The sequence below is a fragment of the Rattus norvegicus genome, chromosome 6, assembly GCF_036323735.1.
Source record: "Rattus norvegicus strain BN/NHsdMcwi chromosome 6, GRCr8, whole genome shotgun sequence".
NCBI lineage: Eukaryota > Metazoa > Chordata > Mammalia > Rodentia > Muridae > Rattus > Rattus norvegicus.
Genome location: NC_086024.1, coordinates 45,494,648 through 45,519,746, shown reverse-complemented (window position 1 = coordinate 45,519,746; position 25,099 = coordinate 45,494,648). Strand labels below are relative to the sequence as shown.

At 43.7% G+C, this 25,099-nt stretch overlaps 2 protein-coding genes across 7 annotated transcripts in view; one reads left to right on the top strand and one right to left on the bottom strand.

The window, feature by feature from the left end:
- Positions 1-4,453: 4,453 nt before the first annotated feature.
- Slc66a3 (solute carrier family 66 member 3) lies at positions 4,454-16,206 on the top strand. Of its 4 annotated transcripts, NM_001034952.1 has the most exons (7): positions 4,630-4,943; positions 7,158-7,240; positions 7,312-7,381; positions 9,339-9,396; positions 11,705-11,825; positions 13,004-13,045; positions 14,991-16,206. In NM_001034952.1, the coding sequence occupies exons 1-7, from the start codon at positions 4,801-4,803 to the stop codon at positions 15,080-15,082; spliced, it is 609 nt and encodes a 202-aa protein (NP_001030124.1). In that variant the 5' UTR covers positions 4,630-4,800; the 3' UTR covers positions 15,083-16,206. The 4 variants fall into 4 exon arrangements, with proteins under 4 accessions (XP_038967875.1, XP_038967877.1, XP_008762809.1 ...); XM_039111947.2 differs by lacking the exons at positions 13,004-13,045; positions 14,991-16,206 and adding an exon at positions 12,737-12,967 and having other exon boundaries at positions 4,454-4,943; XM_008764587.4 differs by lacking the exon at positions 11,705-11,825 and having other exon boundaries at positions 4,460-4,943; positions 14,991-15,074.
- Positions 16,207-16,973: 767 nt separating this feature from the next.
- Positions 16,974-25,099, bottom strand: part of Rock2 (Rho-associated coiled-coil containing protein kinase 2) — a 94,951-nt gene continuing 86,825 nt past the window's right edge. For 2 of the 3 annotated variants that reach the window (XM_006239909.5, XM_039111810.2), the window contains 2 exons: positions 22,091-22,190; positions 16,992-20,169 (listed from right to left, as the gene is read on the bottom strand). In XM_006239909.5, the coding sequence (XP_006239971.1) occupies positions 22,103-22,190 (88 nt within the window). In that variant the 3' untranslated portion in view covers positions 16,992-20,169; positions 22,091-22,102. Of the gene's footprint in view, positions 20,170-22,090; positions 22,191-25,099 lie in introns of all 3 variants that reach the window. The other variant, NM_013022.2, reaches the window with a different exon arrangement.

The window sequence follows — 25,099 nt, the reverse complement described above, 5'->3', positions numbered from 1 at the left end:
GAAAAGCCTGGGGAGCGCCATGCAGATGGTCACGAGGCAGCTCAGAGCCCACAGACTGGGTGGCATCAGGGGTCCGGAAGGGATTAGGCTGGGAGGGCCACAGCAGAGCGGGAAGGATCCCCCTTCAGTTCTAACCATTGCTTCTTTAAGAGCCCCTGCTGCCCTCTGCTCTGTGGCAGAAGCTGCCTGTCTTCTCCAGTAATGAAGGATGAATACCAGCATAAGGGCACGGAGTGACTGTTAGACATCTTCCTGTTCTAGAAATGAAGAGGCAAGGTGGGAGGGACCCATGAGTCCACCTGAGGGCTGCCTACCCACCACAGTTAGGACAATATGGACGCCGAAAAGAAGGACAGTAGGAAGTCAAGCTGGCTTGGCTCCATACCCTTGACCGATGTGCACACACAAACATGCGTGCACACGATCAATAATTACATTTTAATTACCGAACTCTTTTGTGGACTACAGAATAAGGAAGAACAGAAAATCACCATCTTATGGCTAACGTAGTCATAGCTAACTTAGGTATGAATTAATAAAGGCTATAGAAACCCTTAGTTAGAGATTCATAGGAAACCGCATCCGTAGAAGGGTGCTGACACGATGTACCTCCCAAAATGACACTCTGGAGACATCAGCTGTGTACCCAAGGAGCCCTCCTACCAGACAGATAATAAAGAAGTGTGACCTGAGAGCCATTAGGAAAAAACAGACATATCCTTGTCACTTCGTGAACGACAAAGAAAGCCAAGGCAGTGACCCAGGTTAATGGCTACAGTCTAAAACTTTGCCAAAGGGACCGTAGGGAAGGGGAAACAAATGTCAGGTGACAGATGGACAAGAGCTGCATCCGAGTCCCAGTAGGGAGCAGGGCAATCACAGTGTGGCTGTTTACACAACCCAGCTTCCACAACTGAGCTGGGCTCCTGTAACTGTATATGGGGTCTGCAAAAATTTGGTCCAAGTGTTCTGAACACATGATAACTGAAAATTAATTCAAAATCAAATACATAACAACCCCAGGTTGTCTGCCAGTGCTGCCCAGGGCTACGTCATGTGACTTCACTGCAGCTGTGGCTCTGAACATACATGTGCATGTTCCGTACTCAGCAGGTTGTCACACCACACAATATCAAGAGATGCGGCCTGAAACACTACACACAGGCACCTATGTGCACACATGTGTCCAATACATACACAACTGCTCCTCTACTTGACTCAAATTTCATATTTTTTTTGGTTCTTTTTTTCGGAGCTGGGGACCGAACCCAGGACCTTGCGCTTCCTAGGTAAGCGCTCTACCACTGAGCTAAATCCCCAGCCCCCTAAATTTCATATTTTTTAAAATTTATATGAGTACACTGTAGCTGTCTTCAGACACACCAGAAGAGGGCATCAGATCCCATTACAGATGGTTGTGAGCCACCATGTGGTTGCTGGGATTTGAACTCAGGACCTTTGGAAGAGCAGCTAGTGCTCTTAACCACTGAGCCATCTCTCCAGCCCCTCAAGTTCCATTTTTTTCAAAATGAGTTTGGGTTGCAATTAGAACAGTTTCCAGTAAATTTTAAATATTCTTAAATGTGCTGTGTCATTTTAATTACTTATTTATATAAAAGGGAATTCTTTGCATCGAGAATTATAAAATCAAAATGTCAGGGGGTTGGAGAGATGGCTCAGGGGTTAAAAGTCCTGGTAGGTTTCTAGAAGGCTAGGGTTTGGTTCCTGGCATCCACATAGTGACTCACGACTATAACCCCAATTCTAGGGAGTCCAACGTCCTCTTCCAGCCTCTATGGGCACCAGGCATGCATGAAGTGCACAGACTGATATTCAGGCAAAACAACCACATACATAAAATAAAAATAGATTTTAAAAAATTTTAAAATAAAATAAAAACATTAGTCAGCTCTGAAAAATGTTGAAATTGTTCTATTTTCAGTCCTATCATATATTCAGCCAAGATTTAATTCTTTAGTAAAAATGACACAACCATCTCGGTATGCAAATTTGCTTTTTATCTTTAGTAAATTGCAAACTTAAGTGTAAACCAAAGAATATTTTTTTTAAAAAGTATTTAATTTGTTATCAGCAAGTGTTCTATTTGCACACATTTTTTTTTATAAAGGTCAAGGATTTTTTTTATTAGAGTTTGAGTAAAACAGAGGGCAGGCGAACTATAAAACTTGGAAAAGAAAAACCATGTCCTTTTTTAGTAAGTAGCCACATGGCAGACCAGCAGTCAGTGTGGTGAGGGAAGTGGGGGAGAGTCTCTGGGGAAGTAACAGAATGAAAGTGTTTGGAAAAGCATCCTTCAGAAAGAGTCAGAGAAGGAAAGACACAGGAAAGGTGTCCAGGCTAGCTCTGAAAGCTATGGCCTGATCACACGGTGTTCATAGCTCTATATCCAGGATCCCATAGAACTTTCTCAGTTGAGATGGGCTGTGAGTGGAAGGAGTTTAAGAAGACTTGGTGTAGAACAAGCATTGTTCCCAGTTTCAGTGCTGAGCACAGCACACTGGCCAGTAGCTTATGTGCCACGTATAAATACAGACAGGTAAGCCATATGTGGATGGAAATGTTAGCTATTGATTAGCTTAGAGATTTAAGGGGTTGTTTGCCTATATGGGACGTAGAATCCTTTTACCTTAGCATTTACCCTCAAACTGCTACTTTGTAAAATGGAGTCACTCAGGGCAAGGCTGCTTGCTTTACCCAATATGGAGTAACTTGGAGCAGAGCTGGCTGGCTGGGATCTCCATTCTTGTCTACTTTTCTTAGAAGCAGAATTGTCTGCTGATGTGCAACATAGCTAAAATATGGGTTCAAGTGTGTGTGTGTGCGCACTGGGTAAGGACTGGAGGCGAGAAGGAAGGTGTGCTGGTTTACAGCACGGAATCAGCACAGACTGCATGCAACCAGGAGCATGAGTGTGTGTGTGTGTGTGTGTGTGTGTGTGTGTGTGTGTGTGTGTGTGTGTGTGTTCTGCCTCATAACTTAGTGATCTCCAGAGGTGGGGAAAATGACCCCCTGTTCCAATCTTGTGCCTAAAGGGTGTCAAGGTTTTCTCCCCGTTGTGTTGTTCTCCTGAGGAAATATACAGAGGTGCCAACTCTCCCCAGGTAGTGCTGCAACAGACCAAAGAATCAATCCCATCCAAGTGCAGCTTTGGTTAAACGATGACTTTATTGGGATTGTTCACTGGACTGTAAGTGATACAGGCACCTCTATCACCCGGCATGGGTGAGATGACTCATAAAAACTGCACCACTGACTGCAGACAGGCTGTCAGCCTCCCTCCCCCCATGCAACTCAGGGAAAAGCTACTGTTTACAGTTTATAAACACTGCAGAGGAGAGGGACCTTATAATGCCCCACCACCACCCCCACTCTCCAGGGCATGCTAGTGGGCCCTGAAGTCCCCAGCCAGTGATCACAGTCGCCCTCATTCCAGAGAGTGCAGATCCAACCAGAGGGAAACAGTACCACGACATCCCCTTATCAATAGTCATCAAAAATTCTTTTGAGGACCTGAATTAGATCCCCAGAACCCACTTTAAAAGGGGTGGACAGTCAGGAGTGACATTTGCGGTTGTCCATTGGCTTACGCAAGCACTCACTCGCTTGTGCATATGACAACAACAAAAAACAAAAAGTAAAAGAAGAAAGAAAGTTAGAAAGAGAGAGTTCTCAGAGGGTACGACGGAAGAAGTTTATAATCCCAGCATTTGCCAAAAGACGGTGGGGAAATCAGTAGTTCAAAGCCAACGTGGGTCACGTGACCGTGTCTCAAACCACACAGTAAATGGCCTGGTGCAGTGACACACACTTGAAATCTTAGCGCTTGGGAAGCGGGGAATGGGGGGGGGGATCCGAAGTTGAAGGCCTGCTTAGGCTTCACACACACACACACTCACAGAGAGAGAGAGAGAGAGAGAGAGAGAGAGAGAGAGAGAGAGAGAGAGAGAGAGAGACTGAGACTTAGTTCAAGGCCAGTCTGCGTTTGCGTTTTCATGAGACCATGTCTCAAAAAAAAAAAAAAAAAAAACAAAACAAAACAACAAAAAAAAAAAAAAAACAGGAAAACGTGTGCCTCCGGGAATAGGGAGCAAACTCACTGAGATTAGCCTCCCACAAGTAGAAAGCTAGTGCCTTGTGGCTGGGTTTCAGAGGACTCACCCAGTCCTCAGGCTTTTCCAGGCCCGTAAGACTGGAAGGATGCTGACGAGGTTAGATCAAGGGCTTTGAAAGTTTTAATCTCTAGAGAAAAAAGATAACTTGTAGAGAGTGGAAAACCTCAACAGAATGTCTCAGGGGTAAGGCCCTGGGCCCACCCAACCCCCGAGGAGGCTAGTCTGCTTGGCGTTTCCATTCCGCTAAGAGGAGCACCCTTGGGTGGAACCCGGAAAATGAATCAGCAATTGGCAGTGTCTGGCAGGGCAGGGCAGAACCACCGCCCTGGGTGCCCGGAGGACCGGGAGCGGAGCAGACCCAGGGCAGTGCACACCCAGAGCAGAGCAGACGCCCGGCAGGGAGCATCACGAGCCAAGCCGACTCCCGGCGCGCCCGGAGCGGAGCAGACTCGGGGCGGGGCGCACGGGAGCGGAACTGGCAAGGGGTAGGGAGCATCCTAAGCAGAGCAAACTCCCGGCGGAGCGCACTCGCAGTACAGCAGCTCGGGGCGTGGTCGAGGCGGGGCCTGGCCGGCGGGAAGGCGGAAGGACTCTTTGGATTTTGAGCCTCAGGTTATAACCTATAAGATCCCGAAGCCCCCTGGCCTAGCACGCCCGTGACTGCAGAATGGAGGCCGGGCTGCTATGGTTCTGCAACTGGAGCACGCTGGGCGTGTGCGCCGCACTCAAACTGCCGCAGATCTACGCGCAGCTGGCGGCGCGCAGCGCACGAGGGATCAGCCTCCCTAGTTTACTTTTGGAGCTGGCCGGGTAAGGTCCCAGGAGGCCTGCAAGGAATTGGGAGTCCGGGAAACCAAGGGTTAATTTGGGGGGCTCGGGGCTAGGAGGTACTTAACTGGGCGCTCCCACCCACCTCCCCTGCTTCTTCCCAAATTCCAGGATTTGCCTGAGCACGCCCATTTTATAGATTCAGAAAAGAAAAGCCTCTCTCTCTCTCTCTCTCTCTCTCTCTCTCTCTCTCTCTCTCTCTCTCTCTGACTTACACCAACACTAAAGTATCTCTCAAAGTGTTATCCAGATACTTAACATATTTCCAGATGTTAAAAACAATTATTTGACAGATGTGATTTGCCGCGAGCAAAACCATTTGCACCTTCAGTCTCTTGCCATCCCTAACCTCACCCAGCACCATCCACATTTTTTTCCTGCCTTGAGTCTCCTAAGTGTTAGGCTATTTGAGTTACAAGATTTGGTGATTCCATGTGGGAAGGAAAAGGAGAACTTGAAAATTGTGTTGGGAGTCCAACACGTAGGGATGGGCTGAGACTGCTGCAGGAGTTCTCGGTAACCTTGACTAAGTAGTTAAGAGTAAGGGGCAAAGTTGTAAAACCCTGGTTGGGAAAAACAAACGGCAAACACGTTCCTAAGTCCCACGATCTTGCACCAGCCTCTTGCACCAAACTTCACGGTTTGACACCAGTCGCACCCCGCAGTCTTGTGTTCATTCAGTGGGACACGCCTATCTGATAGAATTGGGGAGGGGGTGCGGTGCTTCAAAGTGTACCTTTCCAGGGACGCTTGATGCTAGGCGGGGCTCTGATCCATTGGCTCCATAGAACGAGAGTATGTGCATTTCAGAGAAGGGAGAGACTGTCAGGGTAAGAGGTAAGGCAAAAGGCAGAATGAAGGATGCAAAATGGCTGGGGCAGAGGATGCGGAAGTCAGGAGAGCTATTTGGCCTCTGGCTTGCTAAGTTCTTCATGGACATCTGAAGCTGAGGTTTCAGGGTGCAGGACTGAATAGAAAGCTCCAGAGCGCCAAATCCAACATCTCTTACTCTGACTGTAGCTCCCTCTTTGCTGCCTGGTTTTAAACTCAACTAGGGATGGTCTCAGATCCAACAGCCGACCCCAGTAGAAAACAGCTCTGGCCATGGAATGTTCCCCAGGATGCGGAAGGGTCTCATAGTCGGTCGTGGGTGTAGATCAAGTAGGCTCTTTCCTGGAACTCCCAAAGGCCTCCCTTCCTCCCTTCGAGGCAGTGGGCGAGCAGCTAAGACTTCTGTAATTATGTTTGGCAGGGTTAAGACCAGCTCTGTGGCCAGAAGACCAGTATGCTCCACCACTGAAATCCAATAGTTATTTATCCCTACTTCTGCCAGGAGTTTACTACAATGGCTCCTGGTGCGTGAGAACTTTCTGAAGGTCCTTCTGGGGCCCCCACACGCATTCTTTTTTTAATCCTCAAACAGCTTTAGGTTAGAGCTGTTTTAATCCTGAGGTAGGAACAATAGGAATAGGAGGGGCAACCTAGCCGGATCCTGGCGGTCTACATTCTGACTCCTCCCTTTTTTCCGTTCCCTTCCCACCTCCTCCCTGCATGGCTAGGATGGTCACTACAATTCTGCTTCCCTTCTGGGCCTTGCTTGCCTGTCTGCCTGCCCCTCACCAGCCAGATGATCTCTGAGGCATCGGGAAGAACACAGTGTGCATACTGCAGGGACTATGCCTTGGGGACATAAGCCCTCCTTAGATTTCAATCTGAGAGCTCAAACTCTAAAATCATGATTTGAGGGAATTGGATCTTGGCCAAAGTGTACTTTAATGACACCTGAGACTCCATGCCTGGTTGACAATTGTTTTAGAGAAACCTTAAAAACAGAGAACTTACGCACCATCCCTAGTGTCCCCCTAAAAGCATAACAGCTAAAACTAGGGCAACATCTCCTGGTGAGACTCTTACCCTTGGGTTCTTACATGGCCTTGTCTTTTTGACCCTTAGTTTCCTCAAGCGATTGCTATGATGTAGAAGGCGGTGTAGTTAACCCTGAAGGTGTTTGGCTGACCCTCAAGAACTATTGGATACGCCATATGTCTCTGGCAATATTCCCAAAGGTCTATCCTCAAGTCAATCACACTTATGATGAAGACCACATAGGCTAGTGTTGGGAAAATGTGCCAGAGTCTGGGGTCTGGAGGGTCGGGCACAGGGTGGTCTGTGAATATATGCATTTCCTGTCTGCAGGTTCCTGGTCTTCCTTCGTTATCAACATTACTATGGGAACCCACTGCTCACCTACCTGGAATACCCCATTCTCATCGTACAAGGTAACTTGTTCTCTAGCTCCCCAGCCTTCCCACCTGCTACCCTGCCCACCTCACAGAGCCTCTTCTTTCAGACATTGTCCTCCTGCTCTTCGTCTTTCATTTCAATGGGAACGTGAAGCAAGCCTTGCCGTACATGGCTGTGTATCCTTCCTGCATATGAGCTGCAGATAAGAGATGGAGGCGCTAAGGAAGGGGGCTCAGTTGTGGCATACAAGAGGCTCTGGATTCTGTCCTCAGCACCGAGAAAGAATCACAAATGCAAGTCTTGACATAGATCTTAGGTTAGTACAGTTGCTGCCAGAGATCCCCATAACAGGATGCCCCATTGCTCTCCAAGACCCAGTGGGGTGTAGACTTGCTGTTTCCCGGATGAACATGAGAAATGTGCAGCCGCCCTGTTAAGAGCAACAAGCTCCACCTGTGCTCATCTTGGGCACTCCTTCCTTCTGAGAGCATGTCCCCAGGGGATTAATAACACCAGTGTGCCTGGAACCAAGTCTCATGCAGGATGCACCTGGCAGGTGCCTCTCAGTGAGTTAAGCGTGGGCTGGATGGGTTCCACTGATCACACATTTATGCAAAACTGTAATTTAGAGGCCGAGCCTTGTCATCTGGGTGGCTGTGTTGGTTTGGAGGCTTACAGTGCAGAATGGCCAACGATCAGACTGTACCACTCAGTGGAATCTTCTTTGCAAAGGGTGAGATTTCATGTCAGCTCATTTCATATTTTGTTCACTTTTCTTGAATTTCTTACTCTTTAAAAGGCCAAGAAAGTGTTCTCATGGTAGTGGCAGTCAATTAATCCTGCTGCTCCATGACATGGCCACACACCCGTTTGACAATGACAGGCCCAAGGGATTGGGCAAGTCTTGACCAGAAACTGTCTCAATTGCTACTAGACCCCTGGTTAAGATTCCCCTCCCTCCATAGAAAGAGGGAGAGCACACTGTAATCCACTTCTGCTCTGAGGTCAGTTTCAAGGGGACATTGCCTTCATCTCCCGGTATAGCTGAGGACTCCTGATCTTTCAGTCTCCACCTCTTAAACGCTAGGATTACAGGCTTTGTGCCACTACACTTTGCATAGAGAATGCTTTAATAAGAGTTTAGCACAGCTGGATGCTGGCCATCTTGGCATAGACCATCTTTAGTGTAATCCCTTTACCTACTTAATGTGGCCATTGTTTTTAGTCACCTTTGGCTTCCTTCTGTATGCTGATATGATAGCATGTGAGAGGTGGACAAGGCGAGGAAGAAAACCCAAGGCAAAGTAGCAGGAAGTGACTAGTTCTTCCCAGCCACTGCTACTCGGACCATGCCCTCCCAATTGCTCCCCTCTCCTCAGCCCTTATAGCTTGATCTTTTTGCTCTGGTTGGGTTCCTTTGTTTCATATAGTCACTGAGCTTCCTGAGCAGGTCAGATGGAAAGTGGTTTCTCCATACCTACCATCGCACACCCCAACTAGTGTGCTTTTACAACACTTAGTGGGAAAGGAGTGACGATTCAGTAAAAAGTTCACACATAGCACTACAGTTTTGCAGAACACCTCTCCTTTGCAAGGCTGGATCTTTTTTCTAAGTGATTAATTTTGACAATGCCTTAGAGATGTCTCCATCTCTGGCAGACAGGGAAGGCTGGAGACATGGCTCTGTGGTTAAGAGCACTGGCTGCTCTTTCAAATGACCCAGGTTCACTTTCTAGCACTCACATAGCAACTCTCAACTACCTATAACTCCAATTCCAGGGGATCCAGCACTCTCACACAAACATGTAGGCAAAACACCAGCATACATAAAACAAAATGATTTATTAAAAGGAAAGAAAGCCCACTGATGAATATTCCCAATCCCAGATTACAGTGTATGAACACAGGTCTGTTTTCTTCCATAATTTTCTTCTGTTCTTTTAACTCAGAGCAGATGTTCATGTTCAACCCCTTGAATATTTCTCAAACTACACACTGTCCAGCATAACAGTCCCCCACTCTACCTTGCCTTCTGTGTCACCCTCTGTGGTCTGGCTTGTTCTGTGAAGGACAAGATGGGAGGGGTGGATGGATCTACCAGTGACACTGCTGTGTCCCTTAGCATTTGACCAGATTTGTGTCTTCTTGGTTCATCCTCAGCCTGCAGAAATGGATCATCGACTTGGCCATGGTGAGTGGTGCCATTAACAAACTGAAAAAACAGATACCTTCTCTCTGCCCCTACATCACTTCAGAGCAGTGGTTCTCACAGGGAACCATGGAGTTGGCTTGACCTAGCAGCCTTTAGAGGCATGCATCATAGGTTTTTCGGGTTAGAGTCCATGGCTTCAGGACATCATATGCCTTCTAGTTCCTGAGACCAGCACCCTCCCTTGGGCAGTGAAAGCATTCAGGATGATTTGTTTCTCTCTATGACCCCTTAGTAGTCAAGGAAGCATGGAAACTTGAGAAGACAATTGATCTTGGACATTAATCTCTCATCAATCTTGTTTATCCTATATAGTTTGCAAATGTCATTGTATCCTGGCAACTACAACTGTACTGATTCTGGCAAATGCAATATATTGTTTCTGATAGAGGTATAAAAAGTCTGATTGCTCTCAATAAAATGGCCATAACTTCCTTCAAGTTTTGCTGTGGCCCCTCCAACTGGCCTGGTCTCATTAAAGCCATTATCAGGTGACCTTGGCCAGTAAGTAAACGAGGGTGCTTACAGTTCTCAACCTGAGATGCGATGCATGCATGATGATGATATGGGGATGTATGTAGACATTTGCAGAAGTCATCTCCTTCTACCTTGTGGATTTCAGGGAGTGAACTTAGGTCATCAGGCCCACAGCAATCTTCCCCACCCACTGAGCCATCTTGCCATCCTGGCAGCTTAATTTTTAAAGGATTAACTTTCCCATTTCCCCTGCTCTGACTTCTCCTTCAGTCCCTGTACAAGCATTTACTGTGTGCCTGCTCCCTGGAAGAATTGGGGACTGGTACTTTACATGGCCACGTGCAGTTTATTCTCTTTCTGCTTCTTCCCAGTCCCTTGCCTGCACTGGACTGTTTTTTGAGAAAACATAATGCTATCCCTTGAGTGTGTGTTGGCACTACCAAGGTTCTCTTACGGCCCATTTGCATATGCCCCTTGATCTCAAAGTTGGCTTTGTCATGACAAGTAAACACTCAAAAGTAGCTTGTCCATTTGGACATGGCCACATTGTAACCCACTTTGGGTGTCTCTTTCTTTTTGGACCCTAACCACCACACTGATCTGGCCTGGCCCTCTTCCCTTGCTGTATTCACTACCCCAATTTCTCAAGAGCCTTCTCCCCCACAGGCTTCCCTTTCTTAAAGGCACCTGTGCCCAGTTCCCAGTGTAACTTTTGTCTGTTTAGGCTTGGCAGTGGCACTGCCCCATCATCTGCCCAAACACCCCCCCCCAACACTCCCCGCTCCATGGTTCTTCCCTGTCTCACCTTCAGGGACCTATGGAAGCCAGCCATATAGGTGATATTGTCCCAGCAGGAAGCAAAGCAGGTACTATCCTCCAGAGCCTGTCAAAGGCCCTGGGACTGCCATTCATATGAAAGCCAATCCCAGCCCACTTTGCACACACCATCCTCAAACTTTCACTATAGATCAAGGTTTCTACTATTCCCTTGGTTCTCTGGCCTGCCTGGCTTTCAAACACATCACTTTCTGTGGCCCTTCCTAATCTATTCTGCTTCATTTCCCTGACTTCTTGAATGTTGCTCCTGCCATGCTGCTCAGTCTGGGTGACTGCAGTGGCCTTCCTCTGGACAGTCTGAGCCTAGATGCTGCAGTGGAGATGGGGCCTGATGGGTTGATAGCCAATTTGCAAGGCTTTCTTTTCTGAGAGGTAACAGGAGACAGGGCACTTGGGATGGGAAAGAGACACAAGGCTCCTGTGGCTAGTTTGCAAGTTGGTCAGTTAAATGCTATCCCAGGATATACCACCTCTATTCTCAGGAGAGTAGGGGACAGACGAGTCTGCAGTCAGGTCTGTGGTCCTTCTGTTAGCTCTGGCCAATTCATTCCCTACCACAGAGGTAGCCAAGAATCATTCTTCACCAAACTGAGGTTTCAAACCTTAGCAGGTTAGAGATGGCAGACTTGAAAATCTGGCTTAGAAAGCACTGTATCTGGGCTGATGACTCAGTGGTTAAAGGTGCTTACTGCCAAGCCTGACAACCTGAGTTCAATCCCCAGGATCACGTGGTGGGAGGAAAACTGGCCCCCATGAGTTGTGTCCCCTCTCTAGAGAATAACAAGTAAAAATAATTGATAAAAAATAAGCAAAGCGGGTTGGGGATCTAGCTCAGTGGTAGAGTGCTTGCCTAGCAAGCACAAGGCCCTGGGTTCGGTCCCCAGCTCCGAAAAAAAGAAAAGAAAAAAAAAATAAGCAAAGCACTATACCCAGTCATCTTTTTAGGTTCCTAACTCTCTCATTTTATCCACAATAGAACTTATGCACAGTCATTAGTGCAGCCAGTAAGTTTGCCCAGCTCCAGTATTTGTGGAAGGCACAAGATTCGGGAGCTGTGAGTGCACTGACATGGGGCCTCTCCGCCTACACCTGTGCAAGTAAGATAACCACTCTCTAGGGACTGGGTTTCATCAATGTCAGTATCTTTCTGGTATTAACTGACTGAGGTCTTTTTTCACACTAATATTTTTGATATTAACTATTCAACAGAACCTGCTAAGGGTACCTTTGTGTACAAGGGGGTGTAGTGCAGACTACAGCTGAGTACTGGCTTCAACTGTTACCCAGAGTCCTGTTCACTACAGAGGGTTGTTAATGGAGAAAGGAACTGAACAACAACAACAAAACCCACAAAACACTGGTTAGACAGGAAGAGCTTGTTTGCTCTAAGCCTTAGTTGTCTTACTATGAAAAATGAGGTGGAGTTTAATGCTTAAAAGAACTTTTGCCAAGCATGGTAGTGCATACCTTTAATCACAGTACTCAGGAAGCAGAGGCAGGTGGGTCTCCAGGAGTTCAAGACCAGCCAGTGGTACAGTAAGGCCCTATCTCAAAACGTATAGTTTTTAAAACATTTAAAAATTTTTACGTATATTGGTGTTTTGCCTAAATTTATGTATGTGCACCACATACATACCTGATGCCCTCTCGGGCCACAAGAGGGAGTCAGATTCTCTGGGACTAGGGTTATATACCCCTATGTGGGTGCTGGGAATTGAACTCAGGTTCTCTGGAAAAGTCAGTACTTTTAACCAATGAGCCATCTCTCCAATCTATCTACCTATATCTTCGTAATATGTGTGCATGCACATGTGTGTACACACACACACACACACATACATACATACATACATGCATACATACACACAAAGACAGACAGACAGACAGACAGACAGACAGACACACACACACACACACACACACACACACACACGAAGCCTTCTTCAGCTAAAGTGCCTGGGAGCTCAATATGCAAATCAGACTTTTAAGGGTTTTTTTCTTTTCTTAGGGTGGGCATATGGAGATATTGGAACTCTTCCTGGCAGTGCTGAGCTGTTACAAATCACCTCTGCTTTTGTGAGCAGCTTCTTCAGGACTGGGTCAGGGTGCACAGCATGTCATTAGATGGTTACACAATTCAGTATTAATAAGGGTCCCATCAATGTCATTAAAGAAGTTAATACTGTTATAGTAAAACAGAAAGGCATGAACTAAATAGAAATATCAAAATGTGTGAGAATCAAGTTATTTATTTGCTGTGAATTTTCTTTTACAGCAAGAATAATAACAACTTTAATGACCACTAATGACCTGACAAGTAAGTAAAAACCCGACTTCCTATATGCATTTTTTGGTGAGACTTAGGTCTCCACATGGGATCCACCATAAGGCTTAACAGATTCATTTGGCTGAATTGGGCTACAGATTCCAAAGACAAAATAACACACATGTAGCCACCATACATCAGTGGTGGGTGTCTCCAGTAAGCACCTGCTCCTTGCAGTCCTCGGGGAGGAACATATCCAAGGGAGTCAATTCTCATCCTGGAGTTTCTACCTCAACAAGGAAGTTGGACAGGAGTCCATCCCACAATTAGCTGATGAACTGTGCTGTGAAATGGGTTTTCAGAGCAGGGCACAGATATGGTGGCATGCACTTTGTAGTCCCATACGCTTAAGGTGCTGAGGCAAAAGAGCCAGGCCAGCTAATCTCTCGACCAAAAATGAGAGACGCCGGAGACAGAGCAGTGGGGGAGCTGGGAGCAGAGTCTGCAGAGGAGCAAGGTCTTAAAGGCTAAGTAAGAGGAGTAACACCAAACACAACCAGCACTGGCCATACCAAGTAGTTCAGGACACCGGGAGCAGGGAGCTGGGAGACGGAGGGAGAGGAGGGAAGGTTGGCAGGAACCAGAGAGGCAAGAATAAGACATGCCTTGAGCAGAAAGACACCTCTAACTGCTTTAAATCAGTGAGCACACACATCCAAGGAAACTAAGAAAATACTCTGGCTGGAACTAATTAACCCCTTAGCTAACCTCAACACCATCTTTGGAAAGTGAAAAGATAGAAACCTATCCAGTAAGTGGTAAATTTCCTCAGCACTAGACCTTTTGTTGAGAAAGCAAGCTTTAGAAGAGTGAAGCTTTAGAACAGTTTGGGGGGTTGTACTTTTGTAAGCTCTGACTTTAGTGACAGGATCGAACAGGAGATAGGCCTTGTTGTTCTGTGGGACTTGAGTTCACAGGAGAGAAAGGACATAATTAAACAGCAAAGAACCTACACATAAAAGCCTATATTTAAAAGACCAAGAATGCTCCCACTGTTTGTTGTCTGTTTCTCATCTGTCACCACTGTTCCCGAGGGACTAGCTTTTAAAATCAGTGTGGCCAGTTGGGTATGGTGGTGCACACCTGCAGTCCCAACGCTGGGGAGGCAGAGGCAGGCTGGTTTCTGTAAGTTCAGGGCAAACCTGGTTACATAAAAGTTCCAAGACACAAAGAAACACCCACACCCACACCCACACCCAAAATGTACTACTGCGCCTTACGTATGTAGCATGTTTGGTAAAATAGCTTGTCTTACACGTAGGGAGCTCTGGATTCAATCATCTATGTGTCTAAAATTTTAATCCCAGCATTTGGGATGCAGACGCAGGAGAATCAGGAGTTTAAAGCCATCCTCAGCTACAGAGTTTGAGTCAATGAGTCCTGACATAAAACAAACACAGATTTCATGTCGGAAAGGGCAAGTTAGGCCACTGTTCTTATGATCTATCAGTCCCATTTTTAAGTAGGTACTTTATTATACAACATGTACTAACACTGGGCTGATTTCTCAGACGTTGTCTCATGAGATGCAATCTTTGCTGTGCTGCCCAGGTTGGCTTTTCACTCAGGCCTCAAGCAGTCCTCCTCCCTCAGCCTCCCTCATAGATCCATGAGCAGGGCCCACCACTTTATTAGAATGGTCTTCATAGAATGCAGCATTTTGAGACAGCTGTGTCCTCAAGATGTAAGCAAAGGGGTCTCAGTTGCATTTCTTGGCCAGAGCCTATTACTTCAATGTAACACTAAGGATGTATGGCTGAGTGCCCAGGTGGTCATTTCTACAGGGAAGTCCTTTTCCTAGATATGTCTGGAACCAATGTTCTCATGATCTCATTGTTTTGTCTGGGGTTGGGGTAAAACTTTACATAGGCTCCTAATTAAAGCAGTATACTGTCCAGTTTTTTTAATGTCAGAACTTTCTTTTCATTTATTTCAGTTCTTCTACGTTTTGTGATCATGTTGGCTTTAAATATATGGGTAACAGCAACGGTACTTCACTACCGGAAGTCTGTCACCAAAGCTGAATGATGGATGTATTCTTTCTACACACAGTGGACTTCAAATGACCAAATCAGAGGATGCACCACTGCTTTTCATTGCTACCTTTAAAATTGTTTCCTAGTCAACCATTTCAGAGACTTTAGACCAGGTTTGTTAAAGCACTTGGCTGAATATGGAAGTACAAACCTATAATCCCAGCACTGGGGAGTCTGTGGTAGTATGGGCTACACAGCAAACTCAGACACAGAAGTCAAGGAAGGAGGGAAAGAGACACTTGTTTTAAAAAGGCCAACTTCCTTCCCCTACCCTCCTAGGTTGTGGGAGGGTTTAGATTGGGTTGTGTGTAGTTTTGCCCCTCCCTTCCCCACAAGATAGTCTCGCTACATAGCCCAAGCTATCCTCCAACCTGTGACCCTCCATTGAGTACTGGGAATGCTTGACTAGAGTGAGCCACCACACCTGGCTTTGACAATTCAAATGATGGAACCTGCCCAAGAAACCACCTTCACCCTTAAAATCACGGTTAAGTTCTCTGAAGAGCCAGCTACATCTACACTGTGGCTTTCAGAATATTAAGCAGCCTTCCCACAAGGAGTGGGGTCTGCTCAGTCAGAAGTGGAACTGTTCACACCTGCGCAGTTTAACTCTAGGGCTTGGCCTTGTTATGTCATAATGCAGTATAACATCCTCTCAATCCAAGCAGGGCTATCAAAGTGTGCACAGGTGTATACTAAGCAGTTCTCCAACACAGTGTGCCTTAGGGAGTTCCTAAATAGAGCCCTATCTGTTTAGATCAGAAAGCCTCAGCAGTCTCTCTATTTAAGCACAATGCCACCATTTTTTAAAGGGCTACATCTCAATTCCTATTGCTAGAACTTAGTTTTAGCTACTGGAAGGTATATATACAGTAAAGAGTATTGCGAAGTCCTACCCAATTCTTAGGGATTTTGTTCATACTAAAGTAAGACTATCCTACATTGTTGTCTGCAGAACTTCCTCTGATATTTTATAAATCCAATCTTTAAAAGCTTAGTTTCTTCTTCTATGTGAATGTCATTATTCTGGTATACTGCAAGAAAGTAAACGATGTTTGCTGGAAAATGTTTAGTTTTCCATATTTAATAAACTTTAATTTGTTGAACTCCACAGAATCTTAAGTTGTCATTAATTTTCAGTTAGGTAGGTATAACTTATTAGCAACCCAGCAAACCTGGACCCGGAGGAGAGAAATACTACATCTAGACATAAATCATTCTATGGCTATTTCAACCAGTGGCAGAAAACAAAGCCCAAGTTCATCTTTTCTCACAGATACTGACAATCAGCCCATTAACCTGTTAATTAATTTAATATAAACTGTAGTCTTTACTCCAACAAGTGATATATTCAATCAGGGCCTTTTATCACTACTTCAAGCAATTCCTTTAAATAAAAACAAAAAACAAAACAAACAAGCCTTCCCCATTAGTTGCCCAAGCTGGGCTCAGATTCATCTTTCTGCCCTCATTTCTTCAGTGTGTTTTTCCAGCATGCATCTGCACCACTGGCCATTTCCCCACTTTTGGAAGGAACTTCTAAGTTACTGTAGCTATCTAACAGGCACTGTCATTGTATTTCAAACCAACAGGTAGATAGAATCTCCAATTTACAGAATACCCAACCCCAGAACCAAAAGGCAGCCATAGATTACCGGTAAGGCACCTATTCTCAGAGAGAAAGGCACTCTGTGTCCCCTCCCCTCCCCACCTGGAACCAGATGCTTAAGCCTGCATACTCACAGTGAGTCGGAGGCGGACTCTAGAGCTAACCTGTCCAGGAACTAGGGCAGAAGTGATTTTACTATGCTGATGTCACCCCATCTACTGTTAGCATACCTTTTAAGGAGACAGGTTAAGAAGCTGCAGCACTTCACAACTACTTCACAGGAAAAGATTGCTTACATCTTAGTTTCTTTTATTTATTTTTTAAACAAAAAGCAGGCATAAAAATACAATTACATTACTACAAAGATGCAACAAAATAAAAAATAAGAGGGGATGATTTTTGTGTTGGGGAAAGGAGCTGGTTCAAGATGACTCTCTAAATCATGCAGTTTATAACTTATTACAGTTTCAAACAAAAGTCACCACAGGGAAGGGAACAAGGCGAGGTCCCGGGGAACAACACTCAGCACTGTCACACAGTGCTTGTCAAAGTGCTTTAATATTGGCTGTGGCACCTCCACGAGCCAGGGGAGCTGAAGTCATCTTCAGACAGAAAAAGAGAATCAGTAGCAGTCAAGGGCCTGAGAAGCTCGGAAGCTACTTGCTTTCCCTGGGGTCAACATGCTGCTTAAAGCATCTCTACAAGGTTAACTAGAGTCTGAGTCTCTTACTTCACCCTGCAATCCACCAGCCTGATAGCAGCAGTATGACCTTTTCAGTTGGTTTGGCAGCCTCGAGCATGTCTTACTAGGATCTACACATGAACTAAGGGAAGCCCCTCTAGGGCCATGGCCTCTCAAAGGCTGGCCACAAAGAGCAGCCTTCCCTTGGGATCACAGATTTTTTTTTTTAAATCTTGCTTTTAGATGTTATTGAAAATTAATGCTTAAAATTTATTTTCCATTAATTTTCAACAGTAATACTGGTACTTAAGTTTCTTTTCCTTCTGTCTTTTTTATTTCACAAAGCAAAAGAATAGCATCCAACCAAGGAAACCCAGCATCCCCTGTCTTTTAGGTCCCAAGTGCAAGTATTTACAGCTCTGGGGGACTAAACAAAGGAAGCAGTATTTGTGCTGGTACGCATTTATCTTGAAGGATTGGAGGCCTCAAGAAAAATGGAACTGGCAAAATTAGGTTGCTCTTGTAATGATTGTTGGGTTGGGGAAAAAATGGCAGGTACATGCACCGACGTGCATGCAAATGAGAGCAGGAAAGCAAATGCTTCTCTATGGTCATGTGGTTTTTACTTGGAATTCTGACAGCTGGACAAATGACCTTATAAATCCCTATTAAACCATATATGAAGACGCTCCATGGAGAGATTTTTTTCACCCCTCAGAATGTTTTATTCCCCTGAATCCTTCACATTAATTGCCTTGTACAGTCGTATCACACCATGATTCTCCAAACTCTTATACATATATACACGAACAGCATCCAAAATTAAAACTTTTGCCTTTTTTACTCAAATACTTCAATTATTCATGTGTAAACTTGACATTATGTCACCTTAATAAAGTTTATTAAAAATATATATATATACTCTCCAACTCAGAATAGGATAGAACCTCCCATAGTAACAAAATCTTTATATAAAATATTAATTCAGTCTCCTTTTAAACAACTCTAATGAATGGAAATAGTTCTTCTATATAAATTTTATATATTTTCATTTTTAAACCTGAAGGAAGGAAGGAGGGAGGGGAAGGGAGGAAGCAAGTTGTGTTCCAAACCAGAGTTCAGCTGCCTCCAGGGAAATGGCATGCACATGTAATCAGACAGCATGAGAGATGCAAACTGTGCCATCTGAAGATCACAGAATTGGATTTAGTATATCAGTGGGCAACAGCCACTATGTCTACAATAGCATCTATAAGGAGGATCGAACTTTTTACAGCATCTCTACAGTGACCCCAGAAGAAAACAATCAAAAATGTCTACTGGCTTCACTAATATCAGGCAAACATGTCAATATCACATTGAACACTGCGTATGTACAGAGCCTGATGCTGCCCACTGCTGCACTCTGCTGTGGAGTCAAGCACACTTACCTGGGCCAGCAGCATGGCAGGGTAGGTTCCACCTGTTCTCTAGCCTCAGCAGCATTTAACAGTGAAAATCAAATTAAGTACTTCTGAGGCTGCTTCTTTCCAGATATCAAAGCTGAAATACTGCTATACACAGGTGTTTGCTTTAAAATCACATTTAAATATTTAAAATATATCTACACAGAACATGTTAGTTTTCTTTATATTTGAGACAATTTTTGAATCTTGAATGAAAATGTGAAAAAAATTGTCTTTATCATAAATAAAAACACATCTAGGGTAACCAGCAAGTTCAAAGCACAGGAAATATTCCATAGTCACAGACTAGCTGAAGTCTGCGAAAAAAGGGATTAAAAAATAACAGATGTACATCACACACATTAGTTTCAATATGATCCATTATTGTTTCTATGAGCAAGTACATTAAAAACCGTCATACATCAAATAGTCTGACACTGACATAAGTATTACACGTAAAATAGTGCACTTCTTTCCCCATAAAGCAAGCTGCATCCTATGAGCTGGTAAACACTGTTCTTTCTTTAGTTAAATATAGAAAAGGGCTGAGATTTGGAGGGAGAAAAAATTAAATTAAGGCATTCAAAATGGGTAAAGTTGCCTATCTTAAGCATTAGAAAACTGGAATAATTAACTTCAAATTTCTTGTTACAGTTATTGTTTACACAAACATGCAGCTCCTTATCAGGTACATGAGTGAAGGATATAAACTCCAACATCATGGCTTTATACAAGTGCATAGTTGCAACTGAAATAATGATATCTGATTAACGTGTATAAAAAAATAAAACGGTAAGTTAAAAAAATCTTGCAGTATTACAGTACAATGTGTTTATGTGTATGTGTGTATGTGTATATATATATGAGGCTCAACTCATATGTATATACATACCATACATGAACACAACATCATGGTCACTTCTTAAAGATGCAGTCAGCATCACTGTAGTGGGATTCACTCCCAAATTCTTCTGACTAATATGCTGGTGAAACCCTCTGTTGAAGCTGAAATGTGATTTCTTTAAACTCTTCTCAATCCTGTGCAATGTAGTGTGACTGCCAAGAGCTTTATGAAGCAAGTCTGGGAGAATTGTAGGACACTTTTTTTACTCACCAACCATTGTTTGTTCAACTTGTTTCAAAGTAGCCCAGACAAACCTCTCCATGATTTGTAATTATTTCAGGGGGGAAGGGAGTGCAAGCATGCACGCACGCGCATGTGGTGTATGTATGTGTCTCAGTAAAATATAGCTTTTTAGTTAAGTTTTGAGAAACCATATTTCAGTCTTGTGGCTGGAAGAATATGATCACCTTCAATAACTGCTTTCATAGAAGGCAGTTAGCTAGAAAAGAAGAAGAAATAATGTTAGTTGAAGAGACAGTTAAATTCCCTGAGAACATTTCACTTTTATCATTAAACTCTATTTCCTCTAAAACCCAATTCATGCATTAACAAATTCAATTCTATTACTTAGTTTTAGGTACATGCAATACATTTTTTTCTAAATAAAAAGTGGACTTTCTAAGTTCCATACTGGCCACAAACATTCCGTGCAGTTAATCAGCAATATTAGGGCTTAACAAGGTACACAACAGGGTCTTGGAGTGCTGAACTAGGTAGCTGCCCTACATAGCTGAAATAGGACTCACAGTCTGGCTTTACATACTTTAGACCTCAAGGCACCCTTTTCATGACTGTAAGATAGGAGGAAAGGGCTAGACTCTAGCCACTAGAGTACAGATCAGGGGCAGAACATTTGTCTAACAAGCCCAAGGCCCCAGATTCCATCCTCCCTATCACAAAACCAAACAAAGAAACTAAGAGGGGATTAAACATGCCATAGTATACATACGTAAGACATACACAAGCCTGGATATAGAGGCTACAGTATTACATGATGTAAGTACATGTCCTCCAACATGTTCAGTTAACACAGATTACTTATGTGTCTATTCTATATGAAGGTTTAAAGTCCTAATATTTAACTTTCATTTAATCTTGTTCCTAAGCAAACCATTTCACAATCTCCTTTTCTGTCCTCTGGCAGGGTCTCACTATCCAGCCTGAACTGGTATGGATCTCATACTTCAGCCTGCAGAGTGGAAACTACACCCTTACATGTTGCAATGCCTACTGTGTTCTTTTTTTTTTTTTAAAGATTTATTTGTTTATTATATATAAGTACACTGTAGCTGTCTTCAGACACATCAGAAGAGGGCATCGGATCCCATCACAGATGGTTGTGAGCCACCATGTGGTTGCTGGGATTTGAACTCAAGACCTCTGGAAGAGCAGCCAGTGCTCCCAACCACTGAGCCATCTCTCCAGCCCTTACTGTGTTCTTTTTGAGACAAGGTCTCATAGAGCCTAAACTGGCCTCAAATTCACTATGTAGCTGAAAAATGGTCTTGAACTTCCCATTTTTCTGCTCCCACCCACAACCCCCAAGGGCTGGGATTCCAAGTGGGCCACAGTCTGTGGCTTTACATTTCTTTAAAAGGCAGAAGTTTACACAGCATGCCACTCACATTCTTTTAGCAAGGGTAGCATTAAAGTTTCACCACATCACAAAGACAAATCAGAAAGAGCTAATTCATTGCATGTATCAGACTTTAAAAGCATTTATGGTTTTAATTCTTGCAAGTTAGAAAAAAGGAAGGAGAAAGAATGAGAGAGGAGGTGAAAACATGCTATGTTCACAAACTAGTCTGAGACCGTAAATGTTAAGTTTTAATTCTCTGAATACAGCTTGTGTGGAATAAATCAAAGTTATCAGAATATGTTTTCTTACTTCTACATGCTTAATTTCTAAGATAAAATATTTTAATTCCAATAACATTAAAAACCTACAGCCAATAAAGAATCTGAACATAGCTGGGCACTGGTGGCACTGGCCTTTAATTCCAGGACTCAAGAGGCAGAAGCAGGGGGATCTTTCTGAGTTCGAGGCCAGCCTGGTCTAGAGTGAGTTCCAGGACAGCCAGGATAACACAGAGAAACCTTGTCTCAAAAAACCCATCAAAAAAAAGGGGGGGGGGAGGGAGGGAGGGAGGGAGGGAGAGAGAGAGGGAGAGAGAGAGAGAGAGAGAGAGAGAGAGAGAACACAAGCATCTGAACATAGCATTTTACTTTTACACTTGCTACAGAAATTCCGGTTAGAACAGAAATATTTCTGAAAACTACTTTTAAAACATATCTTATCCAAAAAAGAGAGAGAACGAAAGAAAGTCCAAGTGCAAACCACATGCACTACATGGATTTACCCATTTATTTCTTCAGAAATCAAAAACATCGTCATCATCATCATCACCATCAACATCATCAAATGACCAATCCCAGTCTTTAAATGCCAAATCAAGCAATCTGTAACAGGAGGTTGGCAAGTTTATATGCTCTATCCTTTATAGACTTCAGAACGTAGCACTGTGGCTAGAATGTGCTGTGAATGCTCTAAGTTTCCCTTCAGGAGCAGGGTGGCAACAGTTCAGACAGAAACACTGAGTGAGGAAGTTTCTCCACTGCTATGTACAGGTGTAGTCATGTTAACCAGGCACACTGCAGAAGGGTCCTCTGGAGAGAACCCAAGACAAGATTCTGTATGGGCTAAGAACATAATTTGCTCTTCCCATTCATTCCTACGGTCTAGATAAAGATGTAGCTACCCTGATTCTCAATTTGAGAAGTACAAAAGAAACTACATTATCAGCCAACAGCTGTGATTGTCTTTTGTTGTTATTTAATAAATAACACCATGGATAATAAACTCCTTTGAAAGGGAGCAACAATAGGAACACAGCTTCCTCAATTCCAGAGGAACCCCGGGTAGTTCATCAACAGCTATATTCTAATTTGGAACAAGACAAGGCCACAGGCATGTAAGTGGGACTGTCAATTTAACTTGGCTAAATGAATTGAACATAAAGTTGGAGCATGATTATGTTATCTTTTTAATAACTTATTTTTAAGTGCATTGGTATTTTGCTTACATGTATGTCTGTGTGTGGGTGTTGGATCCCCTGGAATTGGAATTGCAGACAATTGTGAGCTGCCATGTGGGTGCTGGGAATTGAACTCAAGTTCTCTGGAAGAGCTATCTCTCCACCCGCCTCCCATTTTTTTTAATTAACAAAAAAATTAGCTAATACTCTAGCTTCTTTTCAGATTATACAGTTCTGCTTTTTTTAAAAAAGATTTATTCATTTATTATATATAAGTACACTGTAGCTGTCTTCAGATACACCAGAAGAGGGCATTGGATCTCTTTACAGATGGTTGTGAGCCACCATGTGGTTGCTGGGAATTGAACTCAGGACCTCTGGAAGAGCAGTCGGTGCTCTTAACCGCTGAGCCATCTCTCCAGCCCAGTTCTTCTGCTTTTTTAAAATTACATTTATTTATTATGTGTATGCACATATACACATGCCATGAAGGCTGTCTAAAGGTCAGAGAACAATTTGTGGTAACAATATCTCTTCTACCATCTGGTTTCGAGGAATGATAGTGCCTTACCCACTAAGATATCTTACCATCCCTGATCTGTTCTTCCCAATTAAACAAACTTTGAGGACAAAGGGAGGAGACAGAGAAGGCTCATGTTTATAAACTTCAAGCAAACAAGTCAATCCAAATTATTCTTTCAAAAGTGTTGAATATCTGGAAGACTGAGATCAGTAGTCTTTCCTGACTAAGCCTTATTTACAGATATTTTATGGAAATCTGTATTTTACCTCCTTCTGAAATCTTTGAAGTGTGTGCCAGTGTCACACACACACAAACACCAGTCCATGAGTCCATGGAGAACAGAGGTGGATGTTGGGAGTGTCTTCCTCTATTACTAGTCCTGAAACTCACCATTTTGGCTATGCTGCTTGGCTAACTAACTGCCAGGGTCGTATTTTGGTACCTAACGCTGGGGTTACAGGAAGGTACTGTCATACCCAAGTTCTACTTGGGACACAGAGGATTAAACTAAGGTGTCAGGCTTGCTCATGTGCTCTCACCCTAGCCCCACCCCATCCAAGTACTACACTCTTATAGTTAAACTACAGTCACCAGATCACTAGTTCAATATGTCAGACTTGCTAAAAACCGTTCCCTTATCTTCTTCTACTCAACTAATTCTGGTTATTTCAACCTTAAAACAAAACCCACTTTTTTTTTCTTCTCTACATTTTTTTCCACTGTCAGTAATTGATTTAAATGTTGGTAAATCATTGAAAAACTTGTATTTAAACAATCATTTTTTTTTTCTTTTAGCAAATTCTACCCATCTCTTTTTAGTTGAACTCAGGCTTCATCTCCAGCATCAAGTTATCATTTTCTACCACTGCCACTTTCTTCTCTCCCAGTCTCCGCACGGCATAACATTACAAATGTTACATGCTACATGCTAGCCTCAGCCCTTCTAGATATACTAGCCTCCAGAACTATGAATTAAATAAACCTATACTCTTTAATGTTATCCGATCTGAGGTGCAGAGTATGAGCCATGAAAGACTCTGAGAAGGTACTAAAACATCATATATGCACCAACAGTTTTACAATACTGATCAAAGAAAATAAAATTTCAAATTTTACAAATGGCCTTCGGTGTCTCTCAATTATTTTAAGGTTTTTTTAAAAAGACTGATGTGTTTATTTAATAATGTGTCTGTCTGTCTGTCTGTCTGCCTGTCTGTCTGTCTCTCTCTCTCTCTGTATTTATGTGCATGTTGAGTGCAGCTACGCAAGTGCAAATAAGGGTGTTGGATGCACTGTGGGTCTGAGGTTATAGGTAATTGTGAGCCACCTGAAGTGAGTGCTAACAACTAACCTCATCCTCTCCAGAGTAGTAGTAGTAGTAGTAGTAGTAGTAGTAGTAGTAGTAGTAGTAGGCGGCTGTAACTGCTGAACCACCTCTTTAGACTCCTTTAAAGACATTTTGGCCTCTTATAGCTCAGGCTGTCCTAAAACTCACTATGGAGACCAAGCTGGACTCAAACTGAGAGATACTCTTGCCTCTGCCAACCTGAGTGCTGGAACTAAAGGCATGTGTCACCACACCCAGCTCATTTTACCATATTTTGCTGCTAAAACACCAATTCTACCTTTGTCATTCTAAATTCTTTCCTTGAGATACTTCTTCCAGAAAGTTTCATATGAGAAGTCTGTGATCTGAGAGCAGTCAGTGCACAGTATCACTCATATACTGAAGGCCCTGTGTTAGGTAACAAGAGGTCCTGGCCTAGGTTAATGCTCCTTTCATTAGCTAACCAAACCTTCACACTCAATGA